General features: G+C 36.9%; 1 protein-coding gene across 2 annotated transcripts in view; it reads right to left on the bottom strand.

The window, feature by feature from the left end:
* Positions 1-12,268, bottom strand: part of LOC122534395 (protein prickle-like) — a 139,830-nt gene that overhangs the window by 41,079 nt on the left and 86,483 nt on the right. The window contains exon 1 of one of the 2 annotated variants that reach the window (XM_043664993.1): positions 9,214-9,530. The exons of the other annotated variant lie outside the window; for it this stretch is intronic. Coding sequence (XP_043520928.1) covers positions 9,214-9,311 — 98 coding nt within the window. The 5' untranslated portion in view covers positions 9,312-9,530. Of the gene's footprint in view, positions 1-9,213; positions 9,531-12,268 lie in introns of those variants that run through there. 2 annotated transcript variants of the gene reach the window in all.

Below are 12,268 nucleotides of genomic sequence, written 5' to 3'. Positions count from 1 at the left end.
AAAATATCCTGATTTTCTATTAATACGTCTATTCATGCCGTTGAAGCGGTAAACTTGTAAATATCTGAATCACTAGAAACGTTAAAATTCAACGATCGATTCTTGTAATTACGGATTCCCCGGTGGAAAACGCAAATCCCAGAAAACCCATCGAATTACTCCAGCTTCGAAATCGCCCTCCCCGGTTGCTCTTTATTACCGAAATACGAATCAACAACCTCCCCTTCCAGCAATGGACAAAGCAACGCCTATTAACAATATCCCCATGACCATTTAACCGAATGGTACAAAAAAATATCTGAAATTCCAAGTTCCCCACAGTATTCTAAATTACAATTACAAAAATACACAGTTACAGTACTTTAAACCTTCGTATATTATATGTGAAACGCGTTCTACAATATGATTTGGAAATATAATACATATAATATAATATACGTATCTATATTATATATATATATGTATAATCATATTATTTTTAGAAAATAATCTCGACAATTGAAATATTATTTTGGGATATTTTTTGTCCCAAAATTGCAATATTTCCTCAGTTTTAAGTATATTTAAAACGCATAAAATGCAAATGTTAAGTATATTTAAAACATTTATGTTACAAATAATAAATTCATTGCTTCTCAATAATTACTATCCAGTGACATGATACCAACGAAGTTCAAAGAGAAAGCGACAAATTACTGTATACGGTTCGGTCACTCGTTATGGTCCGCAATTAGCCAGTGGCAACTGATTAAAGCCAAAAATTTTAGAGAATCTAACCTTTCGTATATTATAGGCAAAACACGTTCTACAATATGACTTGGAAATATTATATATATGATATAATATACGTATGTATATAATGATCATATTACTTTTAGAAAATAATCTCGACAATTGAAATATTATTTTGGGATATTTTTTATCCCAAAATTGCAATATTTCCTCAGTTTTAAGTATATTTAAAACGCATCGAATGCAAATGTTAAGTATATTTAAAACATTTATGTTACAAATAATAAATTCATTGCTTCTCAATAATTACTATCCAGTGACATGATACCGACGAAGTTCAAAGAGAAAGCGACAAATTACTGTATACGGTTCGGTCACTCGTTATGGTCCGCAATTAGCCAGTGGCAACTGATTAAAGCTAAAAATTTTAGAGAACCTAACCTTTCGTATATTATAGGCGAAACACGTTCTACAATATGACTTGGAAATATTATATATATGATATAATATACGTATGTATATAATAATCATATTATTTTTAGAAAATAATCTCAACAATTGAAATAATTATTTTGGGATATTTTTTGTCCCAAAATTGCAATATTTCCTCAGTTTTAAGTATATTTAAAACGCATAAAATGCAAATGTTAAGTATATTTAAAACATTTATGTTACAAATAATAAATTCATTGCTTCTCAATAATTACTATCCAGTGACATCACACCGACGAAGTTCAAAGAGAAAGGCGACGAAATTACCGTATACGGTTCGGTCACTCGTTATGGTCCGCAATCAGTTGCCAGCGGCAAGTGCTTGACAACCAAAAATTCCAGAGAAGGTAATGCAGCATTAATACGAAATGTTCTTTTTCCAGTTTACATCATCAATATTTCTCCACGATCACAAATCGGATCCCACACCAACGTCTCTCCCTATTTTCCTTCGACCAACGAAAATGTCTGGCACCCCACAACAAGAAGAAACCAAGAACAGAGTTTTTCCCCGCGTCTCAATCATTACCCAAAGTGTTCATTCCACAAAGGCATCCTCTTTCTCGTCTCAAAAGACGCGGGAGACCAATGGGGATGAGTTCGCAGGGGGTCGCTTCGCGTTATGGTCAACGCGCGCGCCCGCTATAATAAAACTATTCGTGTCGCAGCTCACGAGACGGACGCCGAATCGAGCCTGCCAGACGAGAAATGGGAGAAAACGGGGGGGAGGGGCGGATATCTCGTGGGATATAAATGCCGGCAGGGTGTTTCTTTGGACCGTGGCCGGCTACGTAGATTCAATCACGACCCTTCCTATACCACGAGCGTTCTCGTGGTTCGAATACCAAACAGACCTTTCGTCCACGGTATTAGAGCGTCCCGACGTCTTTGATCGTGACACGAATCCACGCCAGGGCTCACCTTTCCTCGTTTCTACTCTAGTAACAATGCTGCATTTAATTTATACAACAATATATACCTAGAGCTCCAATTGAGTAGCTCTGCTCAACCCATTTGCATCACGATCTGGTGAATGTTGGAATATTCTGTGTTACTAAATACGCGATTGCTTCGTTCTAGTTAGATGGCGGACGTTTTGGCAAATTTGTATTGTTTGAGAGCGCGATAAAACAAAAGATCATAGAGAGTATTACACTTTGGATTATATATATATATATATATATATATATATATATATATATATTTTGTATTATATACGTATAAAATTTCTTGATATTCGATGAATACAGCCTAATTAATATAACAAATTAATATCAACAAAACATAGTAAATATTTCAATTGAATTTGAATAATTACATATGATTAATCGTACAGACTTCGACTAAAAGTCAAATTGCGATGCAAATGGATTAAAATCAAGTAACTTTTATTGCAGATCTGTGGATATATTTTAAAAGTAAAGTGAGGTGGACCCTATCTACCTTTGCTTCACTCTGCAACTGCGAATACTAATTACATTTGCCTCGAATTTGAAACATCTGCTGACAGTAAACACGTATAATGAAAATAAACAAGTAATAATATCCATACGTTCTGTGCTTGGCGATGAGAGGGAGTATGAAGATAAAAGTCGCGACGGGAACAAGGTTACCTCGACATAGGGACCGACATTACGAACCGGCTACGAGAAACGACAACGTAACGGTCGTAAAGAGACGGTAAGAGGAAGAAAGTTTATTCAGGACGTAAAATTAAGTTACGGCCGGTCATCAAGGATTAACGATTTCACCGTGGCCTTTCTATTCGACCGTATTTTAGGATTGTTTATCCCGAACTTCGTCCCCGCGGTTTACTCGACCCCTTTGATCTTCAGCCGTGGCGACAGAGGGAGCCATATGAGATTTCGACGAACTGGAATCGCGAAAAAGTGTAAAAAGGAATTATTAATCAAGTGCTTCGTCGATTTGTTATTACTCTTTGAATAAAATTTACAAGTGCGAGTTTTCATTTACAAATTTGTTAACCTCTTGCGCTGAAATGATGTGCCACGCACGTCGAGAGTATTTGGCCCAAAATTGCAACATTTTCTCAGTTTTAAGTATATTTCAGTATAACCCAGGCGAAATAAATTTATTGCTTCTTAGTAATTTCTATCCAGTGATTTCGATATTATGATATTTCTGACCGATGAATTCAAAAAAAAAAAAAAAAGACGAATTATTGTATACGGTTTGGTCACTCGTTATGGTCCGTCAATCAGTTGCCAGTGCAAGAGGTTAAAATGTCTGCGTAATTATTTTTACTTGATTTTTGTACGTAAAACTTCACGTTGGTATTTATTCACGACTGATTGGAAAAAAAAGGAGTAAGAACTCATAAAAATTAGGAGTAACTTTAAAAATAGAGAATCGAATAAAAAGATCTGTTTGAATTCAGCCAATAAATAATTGAAGAACTTTCGAAAAATATAAATGTAACTCGTACAGGACTTTTGAAATATGAAATAAGACTGAAAAGAATAGAATTCAGGCAAACTCCTCTTTAATTAATTTTTCGTCACGTCGTTATTTCTGGCGATCCAAATCTTCGGCATTCGTTGAAAGTTTCAATGAAAATTGCTCTCAAGTTTCGTCAAATGTACTTTTATCGTGATGTAAATTCCCTTTCTCTCGTTCCGCAGGCAAGTTTCATTGCGGCTATATTGTCTTGGAGACAATTTCGTCCCTGAATCGAGCTTCATCGCGGTCGATGTTGTCTACATCGGACAAATACCTCAGACAAATAGAAAGCGGATCTTTGTTCTCGGAAGCCTAGAAAGCCAGCCACCCGCGGTGCAATCTGCACCTGCAGCCCAGGCAACCCGGCGTACATCGCTGTCGGCTGGCACGATTGGTTGCTGACATTAAGCCTCGCCAAGTACGAATGGGTCCAAGTGCTGTACAGGCGAGCCAGCATTTAAACGTTGCCATCTATCGGGCAACTCAAAACACACGGTCGCAACAACGTTTTTTTACAATTTCGCTTACTTAAAAATTTATATTATAAACAATTAATTATTACTATAGACGTATAATCTATTATTTAAGCGTTACCATCTACTGGGCTATTCAAAACACACGGTCGCAACAACGTTTTGCAATTTCGCTTATTTAAAAATTTATATTATAAATAATTAATTATTATTATAGACGTATAATCTATTATTTAAACGTTGCCATCTACTGGGCAATTCAAAACACACGATCGCAACAACGTTTTACAATTTCGATTATTTAAAAATTTGTATTATAAATAATTAATTATTATTATAGACGTATAATCTATTATTTAAACGTTACCATCTATCGGGCAACTCAAAACACACGGTCACAACAACGTTTTACAATTTCGCTTACTTAAAAATTTATATTATAAACAATTAATTATTACTATAGACGTATAATCTATTATTTAAACGTTACCATCTACTGGGCAACTCAAAACACACGGTCACAACAACGTTTTACAATTTCGCTTATTTAAAAATTTGTATTATAAATAATTAATTATTATTATAGACGTATAATCTATTATTTAAACGTTACCATCTATCGGGCAACTCAAAACACACGGTCACAACAACGTTTTACAATTTCGCTTATTTAAAAATTTATATTGTAAATAATTAATTATTATTATAGACGTATAATCTATTATTTAAACGTTACCATCTATCGGGCAACTCAAAACACACGGTCACAACAACGTTTTACAATTTCGCTTATTTAAAAATTTATATTATAAATAATTAATTATTATTATAGACGTATAATCTATTATTTAAACGTTGCCATCTACTGGGCAATTCAAAACACACGGTCACAACAAGGTTTTACAATTTCGCTTACTTATAAATTTATATTATAAATAATTAATTATTATTATAGACGTATAATCTATTATTTAAACGTTGCCATCTATCGGGCAACTCAAAACACACGGTCACACCAACGTTTTATAATTTCGCTTATTTAAAAATTTATGTTATAATTAATTAATTATTATTATAGACGTATAATCTATTATTTAAACGTTACCATCTACTGGGCAATTCAAAACACACGGTCACAACAAGGTTTTATAATTTCGCTTATTTAAAAATTTATATTATAAATAATTAATTATTACTATAGACGTATAATCTATATATAGATATTTAATCTATAATATAGATGTATATAAAATTATAATTATTAATTATTACTTTTTAATAATTTTCGAGAATCAGTAACAAAACTAAAAAGTCACAGTTAATTGTAAAATTAAAATTCTCATTTCGTCACCAATAAAAAAAAAAAAAAAATATTAACGATTGTAAAACAAGATACTTTGAATTTTAATTCATCGTACGTGATACACACGTTCGGAATTACCTTCGAAGCAATTCTTTGAAAAACATTTCCCATAATCGGGAGCGAATAAATCACGCACAGATTTCTCTCGTAAACGACCTAAACTTTTCCATCAAAATTCCATCGTCCATAAAACCCGATACCACCGAAGGCCACTAAAAATCACTAGAGTCAAAAACGACCGGCTAACTCGTCCCTGTAGGATCATTTTATTGCCAGAACGCGGCTTGTTTCCAGCCTCGGTCGTCCTCTGCCCGATCATTTTTCTCCAGTGGACGTCTCCTTGGAAATAACGCCCGCGATCATCCCCTTGTCCCATTGGCCAGGTACTTGGTATTCAGCCGATGGCGCGCCATCGAAACTCGAACGGTTTCCGCGAGAGCGAATTTTCGACAGGGTCCAGGGGAAAACTGTTCGTCTTATTCGAGATCCACCGTCTCTTTCACTTCGTCTTTCTCTCTCTCTTTCTCCGTTTTCTTTGTGCTCGCCAAAAAGAAAAGCAATCAACGAGAACGCGGAGAAACGAGCAGAGGCGAAAATCGATCCCCTCTATCGTGCCGGTCCTTTCTTCGCGTGAATTTTCCTCCTTTGTGTTAGACTGGGTAAATTGTTCTCTTTGCATTTGAAATTTCTCCGTGGTCAGGGAATTTTACGTAAAGTAAGATTCGACAGTCAGTTTGTTGGAATAGAGTTTATCCTTTTTCTTGATAATTCCCTTGTGAAAATTCAATTCAATGGATTTCATGTGTATTCAATTAATCAAGTTGATTTAATTAATCGAAAATCAACTGTCAGGTCTCAATCAATATAAATTCACCGTATTAATTATATGTTAAGCATTTCCCTTTTCAATTTCAATTTCCCTCGTTTCAACGTAACGATATTTGCCGAATGTAATCGGATTACGTTGAAGAAGTCGAATTAATCTCACGTTATCCCTAAATTCATCCACGACAACGGAACAGAACAACAATTCGGGAATGTTACGCGTCCGAAAATTCGCCGCGACAATGAGAATTCCCACCGCGGTATTCCCTCCACTTGTTTCTCTTCATTTCGCCCGGAAACAAGCTATTAGTCTTAGACGAAATTGATATCAAGCGTAACTGCGAGAGTGGGACGCGACTAAACACGCTCGAAACGTGCGGCACGAGTGTGAAACGCGCATTATATATCAAACGAGGCTAAAATACACGTCCGACGTGCACGAACGCGAGACGTTAGTTCGCCGTGCGAAAGATTACGACCAACGGCTGTGTCTCTCCCCGTTAATCCTGATTTAGGGATTCCGGCGAGTGTGCGCCAGTGAACCTATTCGTTGCGAATTAAGACACCGGAAAACGGCCGTTCGCTGTTCCGGCACAGCTTTTGTATCAAACTCGGGTTGGGAGGGTTAAACTTTCGACATTTGCTATCATTTCTGTCCAACCAGTCTTGTTATTTGGACGAGGAAGACACGTAAAATATGTCGCGCGTGAATGACGAATGTTATTTTAAACACAAGGCGAGTCAAGTTCTCGTGGCATAATTGAAATTTTCTTCTGCCCGAAGAATTTAAGGATCGTCTAGTTAGATCCGAAAGCTAAGATCAAGACCCTTGCGCTGGCAACTAGTTGGCGGACCGTAACGAGTGACCCAGCCGTATATATAATAATTCGTATCTTCGTTTATATCTTATATACAGGGTGTTTCGTAACTTGTGGGACCCACTTCGGGAGCCTAATTGTACGCCTAAAAATAATGAAAACGAAGTCATATAAATATATGTCCTGTCTGTCTTCGTTTACGAGATATAATGAATTTTATAAACAGAGCAAACTTCAGTAAACTAGTTTTACCAGGGATGGTATATTCAATTTTCACAATAATCATAATTGGGATGAAGAGTTTAAGTTATAAATATACTTAAATATACTTAAAACTGGAAATATTGCAATTCTGGGACAAAAAAGTTCTCTCGACGAGCGTGGGCGCAACATTCCAGCGCAAGAGGTTGATTCTAACCTCTGTGAGATATGAACGAGTAAGAAGGTACAAAAAAATTAGGGAGATATTTATTTAGGAATGTCTCGCGACGAGATCTGCATGTATAATTTGCACAGAGTTCGACTGAAAAACGTTACTTGAAAAATGATTCGATCTAAAAATTCGTCGAAGCCACGAATCTTCTCTCCAACTATCCCTAAAATCTGTTGCCAACTGCTCGACAAAAGCCATTCACGGATAACGAACCTTGCTAATTTACCTCGCTTCAAATTCAATTCCTCAACTTTCTTAATTCTCCCTTCCGCCAGCAGGTTGGAGGCGAAGTTCCTCCGGGCTTTTCACGCGGACGCGTCTTGCCCATCTTGGGGACGATGACACGAAACGGGCGAAAAGGCCGATCCGCCAGACCCCGTGGAGGGTTAACCGGGTTGACAAGGGTAAACTAATTGATACTGACGCCGGAACGGCTGACCGAGGAGCGAGTACAAGCGGAACATCCGGCGGAATTATAGGATTATATTAATACGCTCGTTTCGCCGGGTTCTGGCCGCCATTTGCAGTTACCGCGGCTCTTCTTCGCTGCCCCGAAGAGCACATTCTCCTTACTGCGGGACTTGGTAGGTCTTCGAAGAGTATCGCAGGGTGGTCAACTTAAATCGAAGTTGAATTTGTTAGATTCATTAATTGGTAATAATAATTAAATTATTATTCGTTGATACAGAGTAGGACTTGGTTGGTTCCTTCATTTTTTAGTTTGATTGACAACTGTCTTGTTGTGAATGGTTCATTGATCAATAGAAGTACCAAGGCAATCAGTATGATCTTCGATCTTGTCATGCGACGAAAGAGGTTAAACGATTATTCTTTAATCATATTAATCGTGTACCTAATTTTAGTACAAAATTAATTTAGTTGGTACGAATAAACTGAACCAAGTAAGTCAAAATATTTAGAGAACTTGTTCTCGCACAATTATAACAATTGTTTATTCCTACTATACTATAGTTGGAACATAAATGCGATTTTTTTTGAAATGATGCAGAAGAGAAGTATGTCACTGTGTCCAACGAGTGTAAACGTTCGGCTAAATACGACCATTTGCACTCGAATAGAAGGGTGAATTCTTAAAAGTGAACAAAGCATTTAGAGCGAGAATATTTAACGAGAGTTTAGAGTTTGGAGAAACCGTTCGTTAGGATCGTTCGGAGAATCATTGTCAATAGTATTTCACGAGTAATGTGTCTTACATTATTCAATTATTAAACGTTTTTAAATATAAATTCAAATTAAATCTTTTTAGGGACAATCAGTGAGTAATAATAATAAATAATAATAGAACAATATTCAAGATTTATAAATAATAATAGAACAATATTCAGTGATGAATTTGCAAAGAATTCAAATTTATTATAAACTCTCTTTTTTTATTTTGCCTCAATTACATTTGAACTAGCAAATTATACTTCCAAACTTGACATTAAAAATTTAAAAAAGATCTCAAAATAAATCATTCTTATACGGTGTATTGGCACACCAACCATGCATTAAACTCCCTTTCTCGAGACGCTCGAACTAAACTCTCGAGGGAGTGGGCGATATGAAACTCGGCCATCGGGAAAATCTGCCTATCCAGAATGGAAGAAACGTTACCTGATGTTCGCGAATCCTATTCGAGAGTGCTGCACGTTGATCATATGCCACCTGACGCGCTCGCCGGTGTAAAACTGCCTCGGAGACAAACGCCTCATCCTGCCACGATCCACGACACACGAAACGTCGAAAAAATTCCGAGTCCACCGCGTACAATGGGACAGAAGGAAACACTATACGAGTAAACGCCTCCATGATCGCCGCTGCGCGGCGAATTATCGTCCACGTCCTCCCCTCGGCACATAAATCCCAATATCGAGCCGAGCCAAGCTGCCTGCCATCTCTCTTTGTTTATTCCTCGACTCTTTCACAGCGACATTGCATCTCGAATGTTATTCCGTTTGAAAATGTTCGCCCTTCTGCATTAGAATTTTTAACAATATAATATTATATAATTACATTTTCTATTTGGAAAATAGAATCGTAATATTCCACATATTTCATTCACACGGAGGAAATGATTCTTTTATAATAACTTTGGCAAGAAATACCACACGTCGAGAAACACTTATTTAAATTATCGGAATTGTCTCGACCTTACAGAAACAGAAGGATGCGAGTCACGTCGTTAAAGATGGAAGTAAGGATTAAAAATTGCGAAAGCACAGAACGTGGCCTTTTGCATCTACGTGTAACGTCACTTCACTCTCAACCGGCAAACTCTTTCCAAAAGACAAAACGCGAAAGGAAAAGTCCGTTCTTGAACGTGGAGATTTCGTCAACGATCCAATCCCCACCACTACGTTTTCTCTGGGCACTGGAATGGTTCCTCCATTCAGAAATCCACCAGATGACACGCCATCCCAACTCCGGGCAACACTTCCACGCTATCGTGATTCAGTGCGTTCACCCCCGCAGACACTCGAATCGCCCTCGAGCATGAAAAGCATAACACCACCGGCGGAAAAACAGTAAACAACAAAGTGGATAGTGTCGGCGTTATTACGTTAGGACACGAGCACGAGGATCAGACGAACGGGTGAGCGTCGTGCGAAACACTAGCTAAGGACATAGTATATTGCGGGGTGCACGGCCATGGGGGCGCGCCCCTTCGCGCGCAAGGCCCCCTCACGCGGCATGCATCGAAGTACATTCGATACGTTGTCCACGAGGGGTTCACCATCGGCGACCCATCGCGGCCCTATGACTAATAAGAAGCCCAACAGAGACACTGTCACACGAGTCCAACCGACCCGAGTTAAACGATGCGAACCTTTGTGGCTTCGCGAGGTCGATCAAAGGGGAATTCTACTGGCAACGTGAAAAGTTACGTCCACGTTAAGTGACAATATAATCAACTACTTTCTATTTGAGGAGAAGACAACTACGGGGATTCAAGGGGATCATAAACAAACAATGTTTTTGGTACAGAATCTATATTAGTTATATTCACACTTCAGAAAAGATGTGTGGAAAATTTAAATAATAATGTAATCAGCTACTCTCGATTTGAGAAGAAGACAACTCCGAGGATTGAAGATACTAGGAGATGTTATAAACATTATATTTGGAACAGAATGTATATTAGTTATCTAATCTTTAGGAAATATATATGGAAAATTTAAATACTAATGTAATCAGCTACTCTCTATTTAAGAAGAAGACAACTCCGAGGATTGAAGATACTAGGAGATGTTATAAACAAACATTATATTTGGAACAGAATGTATATTAGTTACATCTACTCTTCAGACAAGATGTATGGAAAATTTAAATACTAATGTAATCAGCTACTCTCTATTTGAGAAGAAGACAACTCCTGGGATTGAAGATACTAAAAGATGTTATAAATAAACATTATATTTGGAACAGAATGTATATTAGTTATCTACTCTTTAGGAAATATATATGGAAAATTTAAATAATAATGTAATCAGCTACTTACTACTTTAGAAGAAGACAACTTCTAAGATTGAAGATATTAGCAGATATTATAAATAAACATTATATTTGGAACAGAATGTATATTAGTTATCTACTCTTTAGAAAATATATATGGAAAATTTAAATAATAATGTAATCAGCTACTTACTACTTTAGAAGAAAACAACTCCTGGGTTTGAAGATACTAAGAGATATTATAAACAAACATTATATTTGGAACAGAATGTATATTAGTTACATCTACTCTTCAGAAAATATGTATGGAAAATTTAAATAATAATGTAATCAGCTACTCTCTATTTGAGAAGAAGACAACTCTCGTGTATTTAAGAGGAAATATTGTAAACAAACAATATATTTGAATATATGTGTTATACAATGAAATATATCAACGTAAATTTGATACTTCTTTATACTGTCAATATTAAAATCTTTTTTTGGATTTTAGATCCAATTTCGGTGAAACTAATAGAGAGTGAAATTAAACAGTGAATCTATTCATGCTCTCCTAAATATCAGAGGAAAATGAAATGAAAGAACGAGGAAAAGTATGTATAAAATTTTCCATTGAAAAATATATTTCCTCGTCTACCTATGAGAGCCAAGCTTCTTCGGCAACGCAAAAAGAGAGCACAAAAAATGAAGCAGAAGGAAGAAAGAAACCAGAAGATACATCATTTTTCCAACCGAAGGAATTTACATTCAAGTTTTGTCCCCGACCCGTAATATTCCTCGCTTGTTCCTCATCGACGCTGAATCTCAGTCCATAACCTTCTAACCGTAACACACGCAGCCCCTGTCGTTTCGGAGACGCGGGAGACAATCTCTCTCGCCTCGAAATCGAATCGCGATGTCGTTCGATATCGTTCTCTCCAGAGTGTCGTTACCAGCGCAAGCACGCAACGCGAATGCCGATTGCTGTTTTGCATACGCGGACCGCGACACATGGGGCCCTCCTCGAGGAGAAAATTTGATGTACAGAGCCGCGTTTCAACCCTCCTCCATCTTGTTCCTAGGGTCGCCGGCGAAAACGCGAATACGTTTCGCATCTGGTGCACGATTTTGACAAAAATGTAACCATATTGAATTGTGTGTGTGTGTGTGTTGCTGATAGAAAGCTCGGTGGATAATATAAATAAATGTAACACAGGATGTATAAAATCTAATATAA

Source organism: Frieseomelitta varia, unplaced genomic scaffold (assembly GCF_011392965.1).
Source record: "Frieseomelitta varia isolate USP_RPSP 00005682 unplaced genomic scaffold, Fvar_1.2 scaffold_591, whole genome shotgun sequence".
NCBI classification, from domain to species: Eukaryota; Metazoa; Arthropoda; class Insecta; order Hymenoptera; family Apidae; genus Frieseomelitta; species Frieseomelitta varia.
This window is presented reverse-complemented; position numbering and strand designations above follow the sequence as displayed.